This window comes from Rana temporaria, chromosome 12 (assembly GCF_905171775.1).
Source record: "Rana temporaria chromosome 12, aRanTem1.1, whole genome shotgun sequence".
In the NCBI taxonomy this organism is placed as follows: domain Eukaryota; kingdom Metazoa; phylum Chordata; class Amphibia; order Anura; family Ranidae; genus Rana; species Rana temporaria.
Genome location: NC_053500.1, coordinates 14,416,508 through 14,442,222, shown reverse-complemented (window position 1 = coordinate 14,442,222; position 25,715 = coordinate 14,416,508). Strand labels below are relative to the sequence as shown.

The 25,715-nt window shown below is 51.0% G+C and overlaps 2 protein-coding genes across 2 annotated transcripts in view; both read left to right on the top strand.

Annotated features, from left to right (window-relative positions):
• ZBTB46 (zinc finger and BTB domain containing 46) overlaps nucleotides 1–20,013 on the top strand; it is a 96,502-nt gene extending 76,489 nt beyond the window's left edge. Inside the window, exon 6 of the mRNA XM_040331299.1 lies at nucleotides 15,759–20,013. Coding sequence (XP_040187233.1) covers nucleotides 15,759–16,121 — 363 coding nt within the window. The 3' untranslated portion in view covers nucleotides 16,122–20,013. The remainder of the gene's footprint in view (nucleotides 1–15,758) is intronic.
• On the top strand, nucleotides 815–4,037 carry LOC120919235. Its single transcript, XM_040331298.1, has 2 exons — nucleotides 815–3,632; nucleotides 3,939–4,037. The coding sequence occupies exon 1, from the start codon at nucleotides 857–859 to the stop codon at nucleotides 2,981–2,983; it is 2,127 nt and encodes a 708-aa protein (XP_040187232.1). The 5' UTR covers nucleotides 815–856; the 3' UTR covers nucleotides 2,984–3,632; nucleotides 3,939–4,037.
• Nucleotides 20,014–25,715: the final 5,702 nt, after the last annotated feature.

The window sequence follows — 25,715 nt, the reverse complement described above, 5'->3', positions numbered from 1 at the left end:
CGGCTTCCTGTGTCAGCCAACACTGCTGCAGGGGAGAGGAGGGAGCGCATCCCCCATTGGTCACTTGATCCGGATCTCTGTGTCAGCCAACACTGCTGCAGGGGAGAGGAGGGAGCGCAGACAACGGCTAGTAAAGGCTGGAATGGTGACATCCCCCATAGGTCACTTGATCCGGCTCTCTGTGTCAGCCAACACTGCTGCGGGGGAGAGGAGGGAACGCAGACAACGGCTAGTAAAGGCTGGAATGGTGACATCCCTCATAGGTCACTTGATCCGGATCTCTGTGTCAGCCAACACTGCTGCAGGGGAGAGGAGGGAGCGCAGACAACGGCTAGTAAAGGCTGGAATGGTGACATCCCCCATAGGTCACTTGATCCGGCTCTCTGTGTCAGCCAACACTGCTGCAGGGGAGAGGAGGGAGCGCAGACAACGGCTAGTAAAGCCTGGAATGGTGAAATCACCCATAGGTCACTTGATCCGGCTCTCTGTGTCAGCCAACACTGCTGCAGGGGAGACGAGGGAGCGCAGACAACGGCTAGTAAAGGCTGGAATGGTGACATCCCCCATAGGTCACTTGATCTGGATCTCTGTGTCAGCCAACACTGCTGCAGGGGAGAGGAGGGAGCGCAGACAACGGCTAGTAAAGGCTGGAATGGTGACATCCCCCATAGGTCACTTGATCCGGATCTCTGTGTCAGCCAACACTGCTGCAGGGGAGAGGAGGGAACGCAGACAGCGGCTAGTAAAGGCTGGAACGGTGACATCCCCTATAGGTCACTTGATCCGGATCTCTGTGTCAGCCAACACTGCTGCAGGGGAGAGGAGGGAGCGCAGACAACGGCTAGTAAAGCCTGGAATGGTGAAATCACCCATAGGTCACTTGATCCGGCTCTCTGTGTCAGCCAACACTGCTGCAGGGGAGACGAGGGAGCGCAGACAACGGCTAGTAAAGGCTGGAATGGTGACATCCCCCATAGGTCACTTGATCCGGATCTCTGTGTCAGCCAAAACTGCTGCAGGGGAGAGGAGGGAGCGCAGACAACGGCTAGTAAAGGCTGGAATGGTGACATCCCCCATAGGTCACTTGATCCGGCTCTCTGTGTCAGCCAACACTGCTGCAGGGGAGAGGAGGGAGCGCAGACAACGGCTAGTAAAGCCTGGAATGGTGAAATCACCCATAGGTCACTTGATCCGGCTCTCTGTGTCAGCCAACACTGCTGCAGGGGAGACGAGGGAGCGCAGACAACGGCTAGTAAAGGCTGGAATGGTGACATCCCCCATAGGTCACTTGATCCGGATCTCTGTGTCAGCCAACACTGCTGCAGGGGAGAGGAGGGAGCGCAGACAACGGCTAGTAAAGGCTGGAATGGTGACATCCCCCATAGGTCACTTGATCCGGATCTCTGTGTCAGCCAACACTGCTGCAGGGGAGAGGAGGGAACGCAGACAGCGGCTAGTAAAGGCTGGAACGGTGACATCCCCTATAGGTCACTTGATCCGGCTCTCTGTGTCAGCCAACACTGCTGCAGGGGAGAGGAGGGAGCGCAGACAACGGCTAGTAAAGGCTGGAATGGTGACATCCCCCATATGTCACTTGATCCGTCTCTCTGTGTCAGCCAACACTGCTGCAGGGGAGAGGAGGGAGCGCAGACAACGGCTAGTAAAGCCTGGAATGGTGAAATCACCCATAGGTCACTTGATCCGGCTCTCTGTGTCAGCCAACACTGCTGCAGGGGAGACGAGGGAGCGCAGACAACGGCTAGTAAAGGCTGGAATGGTGACATCCCCCATAGGTCACTTGATCCGGATCTCTGTGTCAGCCAAAACTGCTGCAGGGGAGAGGAGGGAGCGCAGACAACGGCTAGTAAAGGCTGGAATGGTGACATCCCCCATAGGTCACTTGATCCGGCTCTCTGTGTCAGCCAACACTGCTGCAGGGGAGAGGAGGGAGCGCAGACAACGGCTAGTAAAGCCTGGAATGGTGAAATCACCCATAGGTCACTTGATCCGGCTCTCTGTGTCAGCCAACACTGCTGCAGGGGAGACGAGGGAGCGCAGACAACGGCTAGTAAAGGCTGGAATGGTGACATCCCCCATAGGTCACTTGATCTGGATCTCTGTGTCAGCCAACACTGCTGCAGGGGAGAGGAGGGAGCGCAGACAACGGCTAGTAAAGGCTGGAATGGTGACATCCCCCATAGGTCACTTGATCCGGATCTCTGTGTCAGCCAACACTGCTGCAGGGGAGAGGAGGGAACGCAGACAGCGGCTAGTAAAGGCTGGAACGGTGACATCCCCTATAGGTCACTTGATCCGGCTCTCTGTGTCAGCCAACACTGCTGCAGGGGAGAGGAGGGAGCGCAGACAACGGCTAGTAAAGGCTGGAATGGTGACATCCCCCATAGGTCACTTGATCCGGCTCTCTGTGTCAGCCAACACTGCTGCAGGGGAGAGGAGGGAGCGCAGACAACGGCTAGTAAAGCCTGGAATGGTGAAATCACCCATAGGTCACTTGATCCGGCTCTCTGTGTCAGCCAACACTGCTGCAGGGGAGACGAGGGAGCGCAGACAACGGCTAGTAAAGGCTGGAATGGTGACATCCCCCATAGGTCACTTGATCCGGATCTCTGTGTCAGCCAAAACTGCTGCAGGGGAGAGGAGGGAGCGCAGACAACGGCTAGTAAAGGCTGGAATGGTGACATCCCCCATAGGTCACTTGATCCGGATCTCTGTGTCAGCCAACACTGCTGCAGGGGAGAGGAGGGAACGCAGACAGCGGCTAGTAAAGGCTGGAACGGTGACATCCCCTATAGGTCACTTGATCCGGCTCTCTGTGTCAGCCAACACTGCTGCAGGGGAGAGGAGGGAGCGCAGACAACGGCTAGTAAAGGCTGGAATGGTGACATCCCCCATATGTCACTTGATCCGTCTCTCTGTGTCAGCCAACACTGCTGCAGGGGAGAGGAGGGAGCGCAGACAATGACTAGTAAAGGCTGGAATGGTGACATCCCCCATAGGTCACTTGATCCGGCTCTCTGTGTCAGCCAACACTGCTGCAGGGGAGAGGAGGGAGCGCAGACAACAGCTAGTAAAGGCTGGAATGGTGACATCCCCCATAGGTCACTTGATCCGGCTCTCTGTGTCAGCCAACACTTCTGCAGGGGAGAGGAGGGAGCGCAGACAATGGCTAGTAAAGGCTGGAATGGTGACATCCCCCCATAGGTCACTTGATCCGGCTCTCTGTGTCAGCCAACACTGCTGCAGGGGAGAGGAGGGAGCGCAGACAACGGCTAGTAAAGGTTGGAATGGTGACATCCCCCACAGGTCACTTGATCCGGATCTCTGTGTCAGCCAACACTGCTGCAGGGGAGAGGAGGGAGCGCAGACAACGGCTAGTAAAGCCTGGAATGGTGACATCCCCCCATAGGTCACTTGATCCGGCTCTCTGTGTCAGCCAACACTTCTGCAGGGGAGAGGAGGGAGCGCAGACAATGGCTAGTAAAGGCTGGAATGGTGACATCCCCCCATAGGTCACTTGATCCGGCTCTCTGTGTCAGCCAACACTGCTGCAGGGGAGAGGAGGGAGCGCAGACAACGGCTAGTAAAGGCTGGAATGGTGACATCCCCCATAGGTCACTTGATCCGGCTCTCTGTGTCAGCCAACACTGCTGCAGGGGAGACGAGGGAGCGCAAATAACGGCTAGTAAAGGCTGGAATGGTGACATCCCCCATAGGTCACTTGATCCGGCTCTCTGTGTCAGCCAACACTGCTGCAGGGTAGAGGAGGGAACGCAGACCACGGCTAGTAAAGGCTGGAATGGTGACATCCCCTATAGGTCACTTGATCCGGATCTCTGTGTCAGCCAACACTGCTGCAGGGGAGAGGAGGGAGCGCAGACAACGGCTAGTAAAGGCTGGAATGGTGACATCCCCCATAGGTCACTTGATCCGGCTGCAGGGGAGAGGAGGGAGCGCAGACAACGGCTAGTAAAGGCTGGAATGGTGACATCCCCCATAGGTCACTTGATCCGGCTGCAGGGGAGAGGACAGAGCACCAGCAATGGGTGGGCCATTGAAGCCTATGGCTCATATCACCATTCCAGGCTTTACTAGCTGCTGTTGGAGCACCCTCTCCTCTCCCCTGCAGCTGCCACAAGTAATATGAGAGAAGTAGGTTGAAAATAGGTACGTTTTATGTACCTTTCTTACACAGGTTGGTTGGCATAGGTGGGAGGAGGGGACAGATTTTTAAGGCTAGATGGGTGACAGCAGTACAAGTGGGCGTGGCTTAAGTCAGTTTAAAGGGAACCTGTCATAGGGGGAATTATGGAAGCAGCCATTGGCTCCTGGGTTTGAAGGTGCAGGCTTTCATCCCTGCCTGTATGCAACTGCAATCGTTTGATTCGGAATTAATTAATGAGTAATCATTTTTCTTTAACGAGCAGCGATCGGTCATGTTGGAAATCCTGATTGCGCTGGGCCAAGTTTTCTGTCCTAACAAGCTCCCTTTAAATCCAGAATTCTGTCTGTCTGTCAGGATTGTGCCTTTTATATCCCGCCCCCCTGTGTCCGGCTCTGATGTGCGCTCATAATGATGTCTTATTAATTGGAGACAGGCCGAGGAGGTGATATGAGCCTATTACATTCGACGCCGGCAGTGTTTGGTTACCATGGAGACCGCTGTCTGCCTTAAAGGACCGCATCCTACCTGACCACCAGATCTCTGACGCTTTGAACGCCTTTAAGGAAGCCCATACTGCGACAGTATGTGAGCTGCCGATGCCGCGCATTTCTTTTAAAAAATGCCACCTCCCTGGCTGTCTATGGCTCTGACCCAAATTAAGTTATGCAGATCAAGAGTTTGGAATCTCTGGCTGCACGCTTCTTCCAGGTCGGGGACGCAGAGTCTCTGGCGGCATGCTTGTTCCAGGTTGGGGACGCAGAGTCTCTGGCTGCACGCTTGTTCCAAGTCAGGGACGCAGTCTCTGGCGCCACCCTTGTTCCAGGTCGGGGAAGCAGAGTCTCTGGCGGCACGCTTGTTCCAGGTCAGGGAGGCAGAGTCTCTGGCGGCATTCTTGTTTCAGGTCAGGGACGCAGAGTCTCTGGCTGCACGCTTGTTCCAGGTCGGGGAAGCAGAGTCTCTGGCTGCACGCTTGTTCCAGGTCAGGGACGCAGAGTCTCTGGCTGCACGCTTGTTCCAGGTCAGGGACGCAGAGTCTCTGGCTGCACGCTTGTTCCAGGTCGGGACGCAGAGTCTCTGGCGGCACGCTTGTTCCAGGTCAGGGAGGCAGAGTCTCTGGCGGCATGCTTGTTCCAGGTCAGGGAGGCAGAGTCTCTGGCTGCACGCTTGTTCCAGGTCAGGGAGGCAGAGTCTCTGGCGGCATGCTTGTTCCAGGTCAGGGAGGCAGAGTCTCTGGCGGCACGCTTGTTCCAGGTCAGGGAGGCAGAGTCTCTGGCGGCATGCTTGTTCCAGGTCAGGGAGGCAGAGTCTCTGGCTGCACGCTTGTTCCAGGTCGGGGAAGCAGAGTCTCTGGCTGCACGCTTGTTCCAGGTCAGGGACGCAGAGTCTCTGGCGGCATGCTTGTTCCAGGTCAGGGAGGCAGAGTCTCTGGCTGCACGCTTGTTCCAGGTCGGGGAAGCAGAGTCTCTGGCTGCACGCTTGTTCCAGGTCGGGGACGATGGGCGGACAGCTTGCATTTTCAGAGGCAGTTCAGCAGTAGCATTCTCCATATTCTATTCAGTTCAACTTGTTTTAGTATTGGATAGAGTTACCGTTTCTGTCATGTTTTTTTCTTGTGACCCCATTAGAGAGATTTACCTTCACTTCCTGTGCTTACAGGAAGTGATGAGTAACCTCTCCGATGGGAGGCCACAGATGGCAAATAAAACCTGACAGATGCTCCAACCCTCTCTCTACTCTGTCCAGAAATTCAATGAAAATAAGTTTCTGGCGGATGAGAGAACAATACCCCCCCCCATTACTGGTCAGAGGCCGGACACAACCTGGAGCTCCATGTTCAGGGCTCGTCTAGAAGTCTGTATTGTTCAGAGAAGTCTTTGCTGCTATATATACACATGACCTGATTTATTTCTGTGTCACCCATCTTATGAAGCCGTGCAATCGCCTGCTGGAAATGGGGCTGCATTGCTGGGGGGGTCACCAGAGTCTGACCATTTCCTTTGACTGACCTCAAATGTGAAGTGGCCAAAGGAAGGGAAGTGGGTCATTGCTGGGCGGCTCCATCCTGTCTGTGAGATGGGTGTATGGAGGTGATCCTCCCAGCACATCCTGTGACCGCTCAGAACGCCCGGCCTTGTTTACCATTTCCTCTACAAATGGCGCCTGTTATGGGGGAACGCTGACCACGGTGCACACGTGTCAGAATGAGGAGGGGTCTCCCTTCCCCCAAAGAACCCCATTGTCAGTGTGTCACATGACCAGGAGAATCTGATTGGCTGATACAATACAGACTTATTTTTCTTTCAGTGTGTCTGTCTACCTGGGCAGAGCAAAGGCTTCGGCAGCTGGAAGGAGATCCCTAAGCTCCCTATAATCCCCGTCTGCCTGGCTGTATGTTTTGTATAGGCGTTCCCTTCACACACCTTCTGTGTCTTCATCTCTCCCCTTCCCTCTCATCTCACCTCTCCTCTCACTGATCTCTCTCCCCCCTTCATCTCTCCCCTTCCCTCTCCTCTCACTGACCTTTCTCCCCCTTCATCTCTCCCTCTACCCTTCCCTCTCTCTGATCTCCCCCCCCCCTTCATCTCGCCCTCTCCCCTTCCCTCTCTCTGATCTCTCTCCCCCTTCATCCCTTCCTCTTCTCTCTCTGATCTCTCCCCCCCCCCTTCATTTCTCCCTCTCACTGATCTCCCCCCCCCCCTTCATCTCTCCCTCTCTCTGATCTCTCCCCCTCCCCTTCCCTCTCCTCTCACTGATCTCTCCCTCTCCCCTTCCCTCTACCCTCACTGATCTCTCTCCCCCTTCATCTCTCCCTCTCCCCTTCCCTCTCCCCTTCCCTCTCTCTGATCTCCCCCGACACCCCTTCCTCTCCTCTCACTGATCTCTCTCCCCCTTCATCTCTCCCTCTCCCCTTCCCTCTCCTCTCACTGATCTGTCTCCCCCCCTTCATCTCTCCCTCTCTCTGATCTCTCTCCCCCCTTCATCTCTCCCTCTCCCCTTCCCTCTCCTCTCACTGATCTGTCTCCCCCCCTTCATCTCTCCCTCTCTCTGATCTCTCTCCCCCTTCATCTCTCCCTCTCCCCTTCCCTCTCCTCTCACTGATCTGTCTCCCCCCCTTCATCTCTCCCTCTCTCTGATCTCTCTCCCCCCTTCATCTCTCCCTCTCCCCTTCCCTCTATTTGATCTCCACCGACATCCCTTCCTCTCCTCTCTCTGATCTCTCTCCTCCTTCATCCCTTCCTCTCCTCTCCTCTGATCTCTCTCTCTCCCCCTTCATCCCTTCCTCTCCTCTCTCTCCCCTTCATCCCTTCCTCCTCCCTCTCCCCTTCCTCGCCTCTCTCTGATCTCCTTCCCCCTTCATCCCTTCCTCATCTCTCTCTGATCTCCTTCCCCCTTCATCTCCTCGCTCTCTCTCCTCTTCTTCGCTCTCTCTCCTCTCTCCCCCTTCATCCCTTACTTCTCCCTCTCCTCTCTCCCCTTTATCCCTTCCTCTCCTCGCTTTGGTCTCGCTCTCTCTCTTCCTCTCCCCTTCTTGCCTTCCTCTCTCTGATCTCTCACCCCCCTTCATCCCTTCCTCTCCTCTCTCTGATCTCTCGCCCCCCTTCATCCCTTCCTTTCCTCTCTCCCCCCCCCCATTATCCCTTCTTCTCCGCTCTCTGATCCCTCTCCCCGTTCATCCCTTCCTCTTTCTGATCGCCCTCTGCTCTCTCCCCCCCCCCCCCACATTCATCCCTTCCTCTCTCTCTCTTTCCATTAGATTTCTCTCTCTCTGTTGTCTCTCTTCTCAAACACAAAAATGATTTCCATTGTGGGTGCACATACACTCTCTCAATTGCTTCCCTGACACTCTCTCTCTCTCTCACCATATCACTTCACTGTCTCTCTCTTAAAACTCAAATTGTTATTTCAATTGTGGGTGCTCACTCTCTCTCCTCTCAGAGTTGCTTCTCTGTCCCCCTCTTCTCTCTGCCTCTCTATCACTCCCCTTTATATCTTTCTCTTAATTCTCAAACCCCCCCCCCCCCCCCATTGCTTCCCTGTCTCTCGCTCCTTTACCTGTTAATTTACCTTACTCTTTCTCTCTCCCCCATTTGTTCCCTGTATCTTTTCTTCCCTGTTGCTTTCCTTTCTCTCTTTCCATTCTCTGTCTTCCCCAATTGCTTTCCTGTCTCTTGGTCCCTCTCTATCCCTTTGCTTCCTTGTCTCTCGTCCTTACCTTTATTTCATCCTATTGCTTTCCTGCCTACCTTTCTCCCTTACCTCTCTCTCCTCTCCCTTGCCTCTGTCTCCATATCTCTCCCTTACCTTTCTGTGTGTCTCTCTCTCTATTGTCTCCATATCTCTCCTTCTCTCTCTATTTTCTGCAACTCTCTCTCTCTTGCCTCTCTATATTGTCTCCACATCTCTCTCTATTATCTGCAAATCTCACTTACCTCTCTGTCTCTATCTCTCCCTTACCCCTTTATGTCGTATCTCTCCCTTACTTCTCCTCTCTATTGTCTCCATATCTCTCCCTTACCTTTCTGTGTGTGTATCTCTCTCCTCTCCCTTACCTCTGTCTCCATATCTCTCCCTTACCTTTCTGTGTGTCTCTCTCTCCTCTCCCTTACCTCTGTCTCCATATCTCTCCCTTACCTCTCTCTCCTCTCCCTTACCTCTGTCTCCATATCTCTCCCTTACCTTTCTGTGTGTCTTTCTCCTCTCCCTTACCTCTGTCTCCATATCTCTCCCTTACCTTTCTGTGTGTCTCTCTCTCCTCTCCCTTACCTCTGTCTCCATATCTCTCCCTTACCTCTCTCTCCTCTCCCTTACCTCTGTCTCCATATCTCTCCCTTACCTTTCTGTGTGTCTCTCTCCTCTCCCTTACCTCTGTCTCCATATCTCTCCCTTACCTTTCTGTGTGTCTCTCTCTCCTCTCCCTTACCTCTGTCTCCATATCTCTCCCTTACCTTTCTGTGTGTCTCTCTCTCCTCTCCCTTACCTCTGTCTCCATATCTCTCCCTTACCTCTCTCTCCTCTCCCTTACCTCTGTCTCCATATCTCTCCCTTACCTTTCTGTGTGTCTCTCTCCTCTCCCTTACCTCTGTCTCCATATCTCTCCCATACCTTTTTGTGTGTGTGTGTCTCTCTCTCTCTCTATTGTCTCCATATCTCTCCCATACCTTTCTGTGTGTCTCTCTCCTCTCCCTTACCTCTGTCTCCATATCTCTCCCTTACCTTTCTGTGTGTCTCTCTCCTCTCCCTTACCTCTGTCTCCATATCTCTCCCTTACCTCTCTCTCCTCTCCCTTACCTCTGTCTCCATATCTCTCCCTTACCTTTCTGTGTGTCTCTCTCCTCTCCCTTACCTCTGTCTCCATATCTCTCCCTTACCTTTCTGTGTGTCTCTCTCTCCTCTCCCTTACCTCTGTCTCCATATCTCTCCCTTACCTCTCTCTCCTCTCCCTTACCTCTGTCTCCATATCTCTCCCTTACCTTTCTGTGTGTCTCTCTCCTCTCCCTTACCTCTGTCTCCATATCTCTCCCATACCTTTTTGTGTGTGTGTCTCTCTCTCTCTCTCTATTGTCTCCATATCTCTCCCATACCTTTCTGTGTGTCTCTCTCCTCTCCCTTACCTCTGTCTCCATATCTCTCCCTTACCTCTCTCTCCTCTCCCTTACCTTTTTGTGTGTGTGTCTCTCTCTCTCTATTGTCTCCATATCTCTCCCTTACCTTTCTGTGTGTCTCTCTCCTCTCCCTTACCTCTGTCTCCATATCTCTCCCTTACCTCTCTCTCCTCTCCCTTACCTCTCTCTCCTCTCCCTTACCTCTGTCTCCATATCTCTCCCTTACCTTTCTGTGTGTCTCTCTATTGTCTCCATATCTCTCCTTCTCTCTCTATTTTCTGCAACTCTCTCTCTCTTACCTCTCTGTGTCTCTCTATATTGTCTCCACATCTCTCTCTATTATGTGCAAATCTCTCTTACCTCTCTGTCTCTATATCTCTCCCTTACCCCTTTTTGTCATATCTCTCCCTTACTTCTCTCTATTGTATCCATATCTCTTCCTTACCTCTCTCTCTCTCTCTCTTTTTCTCCCTCTCTCTTGTATCCATATCTCTCCTTCTCTCTCTATTATCTGCATCTCTCTCTCTTACCACTCTGTCTCCATATTTCTCCTTTACCCCTCTCTGTCCTATCTCTCCCTTCTCTTCCTCTCTATGGTTTCCATATCTCTCCCTTACCCCTCTCTCTCTATGTCATATCTCTCCCTTACCCCTCTCTCTCTGTCATATCTCTTCCTTTACCTCTCTCTCTGTCATATCTCTTCCTTTACCTCTCTCTCTCTGTCATATCTCTTCCTTGTCTCTATATCTCTCTCTTATGTGTGTGTGTGCGTCTCTCTCTCTCTATTGTCTCCATATCTAATGGTCAAATTCAGAATTCAGGAGCCAGTCAGGCCATTCTAGGAACCGCCCCTTCTCCTCCACCCCCAGTGTAATTCTGAGGTTCCGATATGGAACCCTTGTAGTTATCGGTTGCGCCAAAGTACCAGATTTCACAAGCAGGTGGTGTTGTGGGCGGAGGAAATCCTTGTAGTTTCTGCGCCGTTCTCCAGGAAATCCCCTAAAAAAAAAAGTGCTTCTGTTTAGTACACAACTCCGCTGGGTCAGTATTCTGCCTTTCAGTTCCCTAGCGGTGTGTGAGGCACGAGGCGGCTTGTACCTCGTATGAGTTAGTGAATCGCAGGGCTGCGTCTTTAAGAAAATCTGTCTGTCCCGTAAGACGGCTTTGTGTGTGACGGGTCCACCCTGTGTATAAAGAGGACTCGGCACATGAAGGAATCCAGCGTGAAATTACAGGGCACGGTTAATGACTAATCCTCAGGTTTTACATTGATGAATTAAGGTGAAGCCCAGCGCTGACAGGCAGACACACCCTGTGACAGGCGGGGAGGGAGAAGTATTCTAGGTCAACTCTGCCCTCTGCTGGTGACCAGCGGCTCTACACCGAGACCATGAGAGCTCTGAAAACATGACCACCGTGCAAGGCCAGGGAAAGGAGGCTCATGTAAGTGTGAAGCAACATTCATACACATATAGGACAGTTTATCAAGAGAGGAGCACCATGGCAGTGACAGAAGTAATCCTAGACTGCCAATGTTCCTAAACCAGAGAGGACAGATACATTCTGGGTGCCCAGGCTAGCGGACCCACTTATTATGGACCATGGGAAGGTATTGGTGAGACTCAGATCCACTGTTCCCTGAAAGACCTACTGGGGACTCTATTGGCGAGAGCTCTGTGCCGAGTTCCTGGGTCTGTACACCTGCTGTGCCCATTATGAGGGGTTCCCACCATCCCTGTGCTGAGTTCCTGGGTCTGTACACCTGCTGTACCCATTATGTGGGGTTCCCACCATCCCTGTGCTGAGTTCCCGGGTCTGTACACCTGCTGTGCCCATTATGAAGGGTTCCCACCATCCCTGTGCTGAGTTCCCAGGTCTGTACACCTGCTGTGCCCATTATGAGGGGTTCCCATCATTCCTGTGCCGAGTTCCTGAATCTGAACACCTGATGTGCCCATTATGAGGGGTTCCCACCATCCCTGTGCCGAGTTCCCAGGTCTGTACACCTGATGTGCCCACTATGAGGGGTTCCCACCATCCCTGTGCTGAATTCCCAGGTCTGTACACCTGCTGTGCCCATTATGAGGGGTTCCCACCATTCCTGTGCCGAGTTCCCAGGTCTGTACACCTGCTGTGCCCATTATGAGGGGTTCCCACCATTCCTGTGCCGAGTTCCCAGGTCTGTACACCTGCTGTGCCCATCATGAGGGGTTCCCACCATCCCTGTGCGGAGTTCCCAGGTCTGTACACCTGCTGTGCTCATTATGAGGGGTTCCCACCATCCCTGTGCGGAGTTCCCAGGTCTGTACACCTGCTGTGCCCATTATGAGGGGTTCCCACCATCCCTGTGCTGAGTTTCCAGGTCTGTACACCTGCTGTGCCCATTATGAGGGGTTCCCACCATCCCTGTGCTGAGTTTCCAGGTCTGTACACCTGCTGTGCCCATTATGAGGGGTTCCCACCATCCCTGTGCCGAATTCCTGGGTCTGTACATCTTCTGTGCCCATTATGAGGGGTTCCCACCATCCGCGTGCCAAGTTCCCGGGTCTGTACACCTGATGTGCCCATTATGATGGGTTCCCACTGTTCCTGTGCTGAGTTCCCAGGTCGGTACACCCAATTTTCCCATTTTGAGGGGTTCCCACCATTCCTGTGCCGAATTCCTGGGTCTGTACACCTGCTGTGCCCATTATGAAGGGTTCCCACCATCCATGTGCTGAGTTCCCAGGTCTGTACACCTGCTGTGCCCATTATGAAGGGTTCCCACCATCCATGTGCTGAGTTCCCAGGTCGGTACACCCAATTTGCCAATTTTGAGGGGTTCCCACCATTCCTGTGCCGAGTTCCTGGGTCTGTACATCTTCTGTGCCCATTATAAGGGGTTCCCACCATCCGTGTGTCAAGTTCCTGGGTCTGTACACCTGTTGTGCCCATTATGAGGGGTTCCCACCATCCCCGTGCTGAGTTCCCGGGGGTCTGTACATCTTCTGTGCCCATTATGAGGGGTTCCCACTATCCCTGTGCTGGGTTCCCGGGGGTCTGTCCACCTACTGTGCCCATTATGAGGGGTTCCCACCATCCCTGTACTGAGTTCCACGTAACAACCAATCACACTCTTTGTTTCACTCACACAGTGCAAGCCAGAGAATAAATGCCGAAAGTTGAGTTTCTCTCGATATGAGAACTGCTTTTGTTATCTATGGCGACCAATAGCATTGTCCAACAGATTGTCCCAGGGCAGTACAGTAGAATGAAAGGAAGAACCCGATTGGCTTCACAGTGTATGGAGTTCCTCAGGCAGAGATTATTAAGGAGAGGAACGTTGTAGAGAAGGCCGACGGAGTGCCTGATATGTTGTTTTTTCCTCCTCCACCCACTCCAATGTGCCCCCTCCTCGGGGGATAAGTCTCAGGGACACTTCGTCAGTGCCACTTATCCGGGCTCATTAAGAAGCCGCTATCACGGTTGCCATGGCAGCAGTGCCCGCTCTGTCTTGCAGTGTCCTCTGCTGTCATATAATTGCAAGACCATCTGTCTCCTCATCTCACTGCGCCGAGCCTCCTTCACCGTGTAACCAGAGCCAGCCGGGGGGACCGTCTCACCCAGCGCTCTTACTCCAGGGGCGCCACCCATCTGTCTGTCTGACATGGCGCGGGACCCTGTACCTGGCAGGGATCCATGTACCTTTATTACTTCCAGTGTCAGACAAGACGTTTCCTTCAGAGGGGGGAGAGTTGTCTGTTACCCATAGCAACCGATCGATCAGAGAATGAATCCACTCCATTATATATCCTGGTCCTGCAAAGCCCCAACCCTATGTAGCTGTGGCTGAATGTACAATTTAAATTTGAATGTGTGTGAGGTCAGATTCAGGGGTCTTAAACTGGCGGCCCTCCAGCTGTTGTGAAACTACAAGTCTCATCATGCCTCTGCCTGTGGGAGTCATGCTTATAACCGTCAGCCTTGCAATACCTCATGGGACTTGTAGTTTCGCAACAGCTGGAGGGACGGCAGTTTGAGACCCCTGCAACTGTTCATTTTAGTTTTGGATGGTGTAATGAGAGGTTAGAACCCCTGTCAGGTTTTTATTGCTGCCTCTGGGTCTCCCATTTGTCTTTGTGACCATTGTCACTGGCACAGAGGGTGGTGGAAACAACATTTTTCAGTTGTCACCAAATTTACTGTCTAAAGTTTCCAAGCTGCCGATGTTGTTCAAGGCTCCAAAGAGTTCTCTTCTGGTAGATCGCTGGTAGTGCAGGCGAGGACCCAGCTCCATGGATACCAATACTAAAAAAAGAGAAACGTCCTTAGCTGCACATCATCAAACCTGTGTATGAAAAGGGACATGGCCTCAGCCCAAGGATCCCCCCCAAACATGTTTCGTCCTACCCATGGGGCTGAATCATGGAGATCCCATTGGAGGAGGGGTGGCCTGGATGGAGCTGGAGCTGAGGCTCTTTTCACTTTTCACTCACAGGGTTTTGAAGTGGTGCGTTGCTCAAACGTCAGCCAATACCTGCTGTCTCATCTGAAATTCCAAGAGTTTATGTCCCTGCAGGTATCGCTCTGTTCAACAACTTTTCCATAATTTTTTTTGGGTGGTGTTGGCATAGATGTAGGGGTCTCTTGGATCAGGATTCCGTGTATAGAGGGGATTTTCTTTATTTTGGGGATATCCTTTTTCCGTGGTGCTTCTGCAACAGGACGTGAATGAAAATATCCCCAGTGGGATATGGCAAAATAAAATAAAAAACTTCAGATATTTGAATCCTTAGCTGTCCCAAAAAATCCCCAAAATGTCTAGGTGCAATAGAGCTGAAATTTGGGCACAAAGACCTTCACTTAAAGTGGATGTAAACCCCATTCATAAAATTTGAGCCAGGCACATATATCTGCAGTGTTTTGTTATCTCTCTTCAAAGCAGTAAGTCCTGTGGCTTTCTCCTGCTCTGTTCTTCTGATAAAACCAGGCTGAATTTTGTGTTGGAGTGGGTGCTATAAATAGATTAGCATAGAGCTGGTCTGTTCACAGCACAGCTCTGCAAGTCTCTGCCTATGTGGGGAGGGGGTGGGTGCCTTTTAGACTGCAGGGGCCTGGGGAGACCAGATATAGTGACTGCAGGCTCCTGGGGAGACCAGATATAGTGACTGCAGGCTCCTGGGGAGACCAGATATAGTGACTGCAGGCTCCTGGGGAGACCAGATATAGTGACTGCAGAGTCCTGGGGAGACTAGATATAGTGACTGCAGGCTCCTGAAGAGACCAGATATAGTGACTGCAGGCTCCTGGGGAGACTAGATATAGTGAATGCAGGCTCCTGAAGAGACCAGATATAGTGACTGCAGGCTCCTGGGGAGACCAGATATAGTGACTACAGGCTCCTGGGGAGACCAGATATAGTAAAAGCAGGCTCCTGGGGAGACCAGATATAGTAAAAGCAGGCTCCTGGGGAGACCAGATATAGTAAATGCAGGCTCCTGGAGAGACCAGATATAATGAATGCAGGATCCTGGGGAGAGCAGATATAGTGAATGCAGGCTCCTGGGGTGACCAGATATAGTGAATGCAGGCTCCTGGGGAGAGCAGATATAGTGAATGCAGGCTCCTGGGGAGACCAGATATAGTGAATGCAGGCTCCTGGGGTGACCAGATATAGTGAATGCAGGCTCCTGGGGAGAGCAGATATAGTGAATGCAGGCTCCTGGGGAGAGCAGATATAGTGAATGCAGGCCCCTGGGGAGACCAAATATAGTGAATGCAGGGTCCTGGGGAGACCAAATATAGTGAATGCAGGGTCCTGGGGAGACCAAATATAGTGAATGCAGGGTCCTGGGGAGACCAGATATAGTGAATGCAGGCTCCTGGGGAGACCAGATATAGTGAATGCACTGTATTGCGGTTTGTCTTTGAACTCCAGCTGAATACACAGTTCTGTAATAACCAAGTCCCCCACCTTTGTCTCCTCTGTCCAGGTCCACAGCAAGGATAAGAAGTACGTGTGCAAGGTGTGCAATCGCGTCTTCATGTCTGCCGCCAGCGTGGGCATCAAGCACGGCTCGAGGAGGCACGGGGTGTGCATGGACTGTGCAGGAAGAGGCATGGCCCGCGGAGGCCACTCCCCCGACGGCGTGTACTCGGGGGAAGGGCACTACATAGAAGACGTAGACGAGCTCAAGGTGGACGAGGATATGGGAGGAGAGGAGGACGACGACATCAAGTGGAAGGACGAGGCAGAGACCTCTCAGGACGACGTCATACTGGAGGACGATGAGATCGAAGATTGCACGCCGGACGTCAGCCGCGGCCCGATTAAAGAGTTCACCTGGATTGCCTAGTCATGGGGGGGGTCCAGGCTGAACTTTCTAATAAACTCCGGAGAGGGATTTTTTTGTTTTGAGGTAACAGGCCCTTGCTGTTTGGTGTCGGGGGGTGCAGTTGGTCATGTGATGTTTAAGGGCCCATACTGTGCCCAGACCAACCTGTGGGAGGAGCCTTAACACCTGGCATAGAAAGGTTACCGTGCCCCCCGCCTGACAAATCCTCACCCGCTGTGGTGTCCAGGGAAGGTGACCAACCGTCCCAGATCCATACTGTACAAAGTTTTTTGGTTTTCCCCCTCATCATCCACAGGCACTGCATGAGACGTTTCATCAAATTACTAATTTTTTCTTCTTTTTTTTATTGCCCCTCCCCTTTTGAAGAGAACCTGTCTCATACAAAGGAGAGCAGACGTCATGATGTTGACCACTTGCAGCTCATCCAATTCACCAGGAACTAGAGAAGTCTAACGGACTCCATGCTGGACTTTTATTAAGTCTTGGAGAAAACAGCTCCACCTATTGTTGGGGGGAGGGGGGTGCAGGCTGGGACTCGATCTCCATGTTGTCACTACTCTCTGGGACCACAACGGATGAGATCTCCCTTCCCCCCCCTATGGCACTGGCGTGACTTAACAAGCCGGCCCTTTCAGCCGAGTTTCCTGTGTCGCTGGCCCCAAAAAAATGCTCTTACATTCCTATGAAGAAGCCACTAGAGGGCGCAAAAGAAAATGATGTTGCGGTGATAAGAGTGGCCCTGCCGGGGGGGTGGGGGTAGATCTCACAGCCAATCATATCCCAGCAGGTATTTGAATGATGCACCACTCCACTCCAAACAGGGAATTCCACTTGTTCTCTAACTGCACAAAATGGCCACCATTGTTCTGCTTGGCTGACGCCTGACCTCTCCTGATCCAACTGCTGTCGGGACCACTGTAACCATTTGGAATTGCTGAACACAGTCGGGGGAAGGTGTTTTATATTTATTTGGTAGGTGTTCCTCCCACTTGGTGGATCCATACTGATGGGCAGTTTCTGGGGTCTCCAAAAAGACAGTAGATGATCATAGACACCTTCCTGAGGGTTGAACGTTTTATGCAACATCAGAGATGCGCTCAGTGATCAGAGGAACATCAGTGGCGCCCTTGGTGATCAGAGGAACGCCAGTGGTGCGCTGAATGATCAGAGGAACGCCAGTGGTGCGCTCGGTGATCAGAGGAACGCCAGTGGTGCGCTCTGTGATCAGAGGAACGCCAGTGGTGCGCTCTGTGATCAGAGGAACGCCAGTGGTGCGCTCTGTGATCAGAGGAACGCCAGTGGTGCGCTCGGTAATCAGAGGAACGCCAGTGGTGCGCTCGGTGATCAGAGGAACGCCAGTGGTGCCCTCGGTGATCAGAGGAACGCCAGTGGTGCCCTCGGTGATCAGAGGAACGCCAGTGGTGCCCTCAGTGATCAGAGGAACGCCAGTGGTGCCCTCAGTGATCAGAGGAACGCCAGTGGTGCCCTCAGTGATCAGAGGAACGCCAGTGGTGCCCTCTGTGATCAGAGGAACGCCAGTGGTGCCCTCGGTGATCGGAGGAGCATCAGTGGTGCGCTGAATGATCAGAGGAACGCCAGTGGTGCGCTGAATGATCAGAGGAACGCCAGTGGTGCGCTGAATGATCAGAGGAACGCCAGTGGTGCCCTCAGTGATCATTATATTATATATATATATATAATATGTATGTAACAGCCTTCATTTTTTTTTTTAGATAAAATGCAAATCTATGTTTTTCAGATCATATCTGATCCGCATCGATTTCGCATAAGCGTGAACCGGGGCTAAAATTAGGAAAACAAATGCAGCCACCACATGTTATCACCAGTATCCTGCAAAATAGTAAATCTTTATTTTTGGGGTTTGGATGCTCTTAAAGGCTCTATCCTCACTAGTGCGACTTTCATGCGCCTCTTTCTTACACTCTTATGGCACTTAAGTCGCAAGAAAGTCACAGCAAAGTAGTGCAGGGACCCTTTTTTTTTGGAGTCGATGTGACTTGAGTCCCAGTAATTAGAGCGATTGGTAATTGAAATACATGGTTTTTGTAATGCGACTTGACAAGTTGCACTAGTGAGAACAGAGCCCAGGGCTGGATTCACATTTACGGGATTTTTAGTGCATTTTGCAGATTTGCTCCGCAGGACGTGTTCCATAGGAAACCATAATAAATGGACTGCAGTGCAAATCTGCAAAATGCACTGAAAATGCCATGGGTGTGAATCGGGCCGAAGTTCTTATTATCCCAGATTCTGTGTACTGAGGGGGGGGGGGAGATATAATTAGGGATCAAGACTCCACCACCCTGCCAAGACCTCTCACTGCCTTTTGCAGAGGGCTGCCCTTGTACCCGTCTCATCCATGTGGCACCCCCCCCCTGTACAGGGCACACCCGCTGGCACAGTCCTCCCTGCTATGTACATCTCTAATGATTACAAGACAGGAAGTGGCGGCCCCCCCGGGGGGGGGGCCTCAGCGTTCCCTCTGCCCTTCCCCCATAATTATATAATAATTGTATTAGTGGCTCCTGGTTAGACGCAGCTGGCTGACCACATGCGGGAGATTATTCCCTTATTAAAGAGAGATCACGTATGGAGTGGAGAACACTGGGAGGAGCCGAGCCCATCTTGTCTGGTTTGAATTCCAGGATTGCCATGCACCTCTCCCCTCCCAAATCATTTTATCTGCTGGGGGGGGGGGGGATACAGGATGTATGTCTGGTTCTGGAAATCACATTGGCCTTTCACTGAGTGATAACCGCATAATGTGTCTGCGGCCGCCTGCTGAGACTTGTAGTTCAGCAATCACTGACCTAAAGAGGCTGCTCAGGAGGGGAGCTCTGCAGGAGAGAGATGCGAGGTTCCGAGCCATCGGTGGTGTCACCTTCCCTCAGTTTTCAGATACGGCCTCCCGGACCGCGCACAGCCCTTGGGTCTCCTGGGGAGGACTGTGGGGAGAGCTCCCTCTACAGGAGCAAGCAGGGAAAGATTATTTAATGTTTAGCTGACCATTTTCTAGGCGGCTCCTTTAACGAAAGTCGATTGATTTATCCACGTTTGTTGAGCCACACAATGCTTTGATTTTCAGCTGAGCCAACAGGAACTGTCCGAAATTGGGCAATGTGTGGGCAGCTTAAAGGCACAGCTCATCTTTTACCAAAAAAAAAAAAAAAAAACTGCTTATGCAGGTATGGGGCGTCTGAAGATTCTTATTATTACACAGGATTTATATGGCGCCAACAGTTTGCGCAGTGCTTTACAAATTGAGGTTAAACAGTACAAATACAGTACACTTTAAAATTGGAGGGCCCTGCTCCTTAGAGCTTACAATCTAAGAGGGAAGGTCAAGAGATGCAAACAAACCAGAAACTTTGACCAAAGTTGTGTAATGCCCTTGCTATAGGTTTAGGCCATCAATGTACCTCCTGAAGCCTGGCTGAAAAACTCCCTGATATGGCATCATCCCATTCTGCCTTGTTGCTAGGATGTTGCTAAGACGCTAAGAAGATGTTGCTAAGACGCTAAGAAGCTGTTCTTGCTCCACCCCCCAAGAGTGAGCTCTTTCTCTGACTCCCCTCACATGGGATTTCTCTCCCTGAGCTCAGAGATGCTGCAACGGAGGAGATGGCTAAGACATGCCTAGCTGTTCCGGCTCATCCCCCTCCACTATCGCAGGGGAGAGCTCTCGAACCCCCTCCTCCACTATCGCAGGGGAGAGCTCTCTAACCCCCCCCCTCCTCCACTATCGCAGGAGCGAGCTCTCGAACCCCCCCTCCTCCACTATCGCAGGGGAGAGCTCTCGAACCCCCTCCTCCACTATCGCAGGGGAGAGCTCTCTAACCCCCCCCCCCCTCCACTATCGCAGGAGCGAGCTCTCCAACCCCCCCCCCTCCACTATCGCAGGGGAGAGCTCTCGAACCCCCTCCTCCACTATCGCAGGGGAGAGCTCTCGAACCCCCCCTCCTCCACTATCGCAGGGGAGAGCTCTCGAACCCCCTTCACTATCGCAGGAGCGAGCTCTCGAACCCCCCCCCCTCCTCCACTATCGCAGGGGAGAGCTCTCGAACCCCCCCCATCGCAGGAGCGAGCTCTCGAACCCCCCGCACACCCGCGCGTGGTCACTATCCACCCATGAGCTCAGTGACTGCGACGGGGGAGAGAATACACGTGTGAGGGGATTGGAATCAGAAAAGGAGCTCGCTACTGTGATGTATAGGCGAGCGGTAATTGCTAGGCGTGTGTATCCTAGCAACAAGGTAAGATGGAGGTCTGCCATCTCTGGGAGTTTTCCAGCCAGGCCTCAGGAGGCATGTAAATGACCTATACCTACAGCCAGGACATTACAGTGGAACCTCGGTTTACGAGTAACGCGGTTAACAAGCATTTTGAAAGACGAGCAACTTGGTTTGCGAGTGTTGTCTCAAGCTAATGGGGTGTGTAGTACCGCATTTGTCCAGAGGTGCGGGGGCGCCGGAGCCGAGCAGAGCCACTCGGAAATAGCCGAGCTCTGTCCCCGATAATTTCTGAGGCTCTCCGGCGCCTCACCTCTGGCCACATGTGGTATTGCATGCCATAGAAGTCAATGCGGAACTGATTATCTTTGTTTTCATTGACTTCTATGGGGAAACTCGCTTTGATATGCAAGTGCTTTGGATTACGAGCATTCTCCTGGAACGGATTATGCTCGTAATCCGAGGTTCCACTGTTTTCAACTTTAGTCAGAGCTGCACTGTTTGTTTTTTAATCTACAGACGCCCCTTATTTACATTGGTAAAGGGGAACTATGCCTCTAAGCTAGCCATACAATTCCTATTGGCTCAGCTGAAATTCAAGCAATGTGTGTCTCTGCCTGGCATCGCCAACCAAAGTTGGTCGATCGATTTGACTTTTGTTAAAGGAGCCTGCTGGAGATTTGTCAGACGAACAGCGGCTGCATCCATTCGGATTTTCAATATACAATAGGCCAGCCGGTGTGATTCCTCTCTCTGTATTGTTAATGTGGATGGAGGAAGATGGGGGGAATCTGTACATGTATGGCCAGCTTCTGTCACTGTAATTCCACTATTCTTAATACCGAAGGCATAGACGGCAATGTATGGATTATTATTACACCTGTGGTGTAACGTCATGTCAAGGCTCTTGAAGTATCTATGTTTTTGAACTCTCATGAGGAGAGAACGATAGCCCGGGACTGTCCGGCAATTGGCATGTCTGTCCTGGATCCCGATTCTGTAGAATCCACCAATCATTGACTTCACAGCGGTACCATGTACCAAGAAGGTACATAATACAGTTGAACCTCGGATATTGAGCATAATCCGTTCCAGGAGAATGCTCGTAATCCAAAGTACTCGCATATCAAAGCGAGTTTTCCCATTGAAGTCAATGCAAACTAAAATAGATCGTTCCGCATTGACTTCAATGGGATGCAATACCAAATGCGGCCAGAGGTGGGGGGGGGGGCACCAGAGAGCACCGAAAAGGCCTGAGGACACTTTAGCTCGTTTCCTGCGCCCCCGTACCTCAGGCCAAATGAGGTACTGCAGGCCAAGGTTTCGCTTTTCTCGGCTCCTGCACCCCCCGTAGCTCAGGCCAAATGAGGTACTGCAGGCCTATTTAGCTTGAATTCTGCTCGTCTTGCGAGTCAACACTCGCAAACCGACTCAGAATTAAAAGAAAAAAAGTTGCAAATCAAAACTCTGTCGAACCAAGTTACTCTTATACCGAGGTTCCACTGTACACACCTCCCAAATTTCTGTGATGGGAACGAGGGACACCAATTGGCAAAAGTCTGTAGGCATAGGACACACCCCCTGCCACGCCCCCTTAGAGGAGAATTCTACAAAAACAAGGATTAGTTGAGCTAGAATGATGATGACCCCACTCAACTCAATGACATTCGAAGACTGAAGCAACGTAAATGTCACTTCCGCCTTAAAGGGTATTTTTTTTATTGCAAAAAAAAAACTTTTTTTTAAAATTTTATTTATTTAAGTGTAAATATGAGATCTGAGGTCTTTGTGACCCCCAGATCTCACATTAAAGAGGACCTGTCACGCTTTTTTCTATTACAAGGGATGTTATATATATTTTTTTTAAAAGGACACTTTACAAATAAAAATAAAGTAAAATAAAAAAAATCTACATTTTTTTTTTTAAAGCGCCCTGTCCCTCCGAGCTTGCGCAAAAGTCGCACTCGCATATGTAAACGGTCATATGAGGCATCGTTGGAGCGAGAGCAATAATTCTAGCCCAAGACTTACTCTGTCACTCTAAACTGGTAACCTGTCGAAAATTTTAAACGTCGCCTATAGAGAGCTTTAAAGGTCAGCGTTTGTCGTCATTCCACGAGAGGGCGCAATTTTGAAGCGTGACATGTTGGGTATCAATTTACTTGGCGTAACATTATCTTTCACAATATAGAAAAAAATTGGGCTAACTTTACTGTTTTTTTTAGTTCAAAAATATTTTTGGCCCAAAAAATTGCGTTTGTAAGACCGTTGCGCAAATACGGTGTGAGTGGCCGCATATTTGCGTGCATCAGCTCTGTGCTGAGTTTGCGCGCCCTGAGCACTTTTGGCACGGTTACCGGCGACTGACGGGGGGATAACTCCAGATTGCAAGATTTCTGATCATGTGACCACCAATCTCAGCGGTCACGTGACCTTAAGCCCTGCCTCCTGGCATGAAAAACCCCTTAAAGATCCAGTAGGCGCCGGCTCCAAGGGGCTACATTTACAAATGTAGCCATTTAGAAATTGAATGAAAGGTTTAGTAATGGGAAACACTTTTTGAATGATAAAAAGTGCATTTTATATACAATTGTATAGATCGGACCAAAATGGGGAGGAAAGATGGACGGAGGGACTTCTTTCCAAATCGGGGACGGTCCCTCAAAATCTGGGACGGTTCCTCAAAATCTGGAGTGGTCCCTCGAAATCCAGGGCGGTCCCTCGAAATCCAGGGGGGGGGGTTCCTCAAAATCCGAGATGGTCCCTCGAAATCGGGGATGATTCCTCGAAATCCGGGGCGGTTCCTTGAAATCGGGGATGATTCCTTGAAATCCGGGGCGGTTCCTTGAAATCGGGGACGGTCCCTCGAAATCCTGGGCGGTTCCTCAAAATCCTGGGCGGTCCCTCGAAATCCAGAACGGATCCTCGAAATCCGGGACGGTCCCTCGAAATCCTGGGTGGTCCCTCGAAATCCAGAACGGATCCTCGAAATCCGGGACGGTCCCTCGAAATCCTGGGTGGTCCCTCGAAATCCGAGACGGTCCCTCAAAATCGGGGATGATTCCTCGAAATCCGGGGCGGTTCCTTGAAATCGGGGATGATTCCTCGAAATCCGGGGCGGTTCCTCGAAATCCGGGGCGGTTCCTCGAAATCGGGGACGGTCCCTCGAAATCGGGGACGGTCCCTCGAAATCCGGGGCGGTTCCTCAAAATCCTGGGCGGTCCCTCAAAATCCAGAACGGATCCTCGAAATCCGGGACGGTCCCTCGAAATCCTGGGCGGTCCCTCGAAATCCAGAACGGATCCTCGAAATCCGGGACAGTTGGGAGCTATGAGAAAATGTAGGGGGGAAAAAAATAAATTGTACCTCCTAAAAAATGTTAAGCTTTGCATGTTGCAGTAATGTGATGCAAAACTCCATCATTTTGTACAGGGCTTTAAAGCGTTTGATCTGCTGTCTCCCCCACTTCCTGTGTCAGTTGGAAGTGAGGCGTTGGAGAAACAGGAAGTGAGGTGTTGGAGAAACAGGAAGTGAGGTGTCAGAGGAACAGGAAGTGAAATCTCCCCAGTAGGTTGTAAATACTTAACAGCCCTTCATCCAAAATTATATAAAAAAAAATATAATTTTTCCTTTATCAGTAGATTGGGTCTGAAGTTTTTCCAAAGCAACAAACCGAACGATAAATGTGTCGATATACTTCAAGAGTCTGTACAGGCGTTACAAAACAAGGCAGACAATGAAAGTAACTTTTTTTTTTTTGCCTTCACTCACAACCCAAATTGTTCTTAGGTGGAATTACATTTTTTTTTTATTACACCAACACCAAACTTTTCACCTGATGAAGTGTAGAGTTATGCGGAATTTTGCCCTTTTTCACGTACTAAAAAAAATAAAAAATTTAACTATTTATACTAGTAAAATGCAAAAACTGGATTTTTTTGCAGCTTTCCCCGGCCGCGTTGGAGTCGGTAACTTTTTCAGGCCTGTTTTGGATTTAGTCGAATTACTTCACAGGATATATATATATATATATTTTCTTTTGGCTATGAGTGCTGCGTGTACGCTTTTTCCATATAGAAATACATATATTATTTATTTCACACACTCGCCCCCCTTCTCTCCCCACGCACACATTTCCCCAAAAGACGTGTAAACAAGAGAAATTTTGCAAGACAGTGCAATGTTGATTTAATTATTTTTCTTTTCTTTTTTGTTGGAATATACTATATTATATTGACTTTAAGAATTATTATAAACTTGTGTTTTGTGATGGAGATGTTTTTAATATTTTGGGTTGGTGGGTGGGAGAGAAGAGAGAGGGGGGTGTCAGTGTTGGCACGGTAAGCCCGTGGCAATCTTCTGCTTGGCAGACGGTGGGTTATAAACTGACCGGGGTAGAGTTTAGGAATAATTGCAATTCAATCAGCCTAAATAAAACACAAAACTGCTGCTAACCTGCCTCCAGTTTCTTTATTTTGCAATTTTTTTTTTTTTTTTAAGGGACCGTCCTATCAAAAGTGGTGTTATAGTTCTAGGTAAAGGTTAATGGGTTAAGGCAGTCCTTGGCTTCTTCTATGTCTTGGTTGCTCCAATAGTGAGATCTTCCTCCTAAAATTCCCAACCCTGTATAATGGGCACAGCAAGGGTTCAGACCCAGGAACTCAGCACAGGGATGGTGGGGACCCCTCATAATGGGCACAGCAAGGGTTCAGACCCAGGAACTCAGCACAGGGATGGTGGGAACCCCTCATAATGGGCACAGCAGGTGTACAGACCTGGGAACTCAGCACAGGGATGGTGAGAACCCCTCATAATGGGTACAGCAGGTGTACAGACCTGGGAACTCAGCACAGGGATGGTGAGAACCCCTCATAATGGAAACAGCAGGTGTACAGACCTGGGAACTCAGCACAGGGATGGTGGGGACCCCTCATAATGGGCACAACAGGTGTACAGAGCTGGGAACTCACTGCAGGGATGGTGGGAACCCCCTTCTTAAGGGGGGCAAAACAGGTGCAAATTCATATATTGCCATTCGCTTTCATGAGAAGTCCATTGATTTTTCATGAACTGGCTTCTTGGTACGATTTCACTCCATCAGCCCATGCAGCCCTGATCCGTGTAGTCTAATGGCAGGGGGGGGGGGGGGGGGGGGGGGGGGGTCCCACTGTCGGAAGAGGACACAATGGGGAATATTCCCACATCCACATTGAAGGTGTGGATGGGGGGAAGGGAATAGTATCAGTCTTGTGCCGTTTGGTGGGCTGGCTGATCGAAAAAAGAAAACTGAACCAGCATTCAAAGACTTGTTGCCCAACTCCATCTGCCATCGAAAGCTTTGAAT

Bases quoted from the DNA above. Each gene is read 5' to 3' on its own strand.
- LOC120919235 (XM_040331298.1), top strand. From the start codon at position 857: ATGGTGAAATCACCCATAGGTCACTTGATCCGGCTCTCTGTGTCAGCC.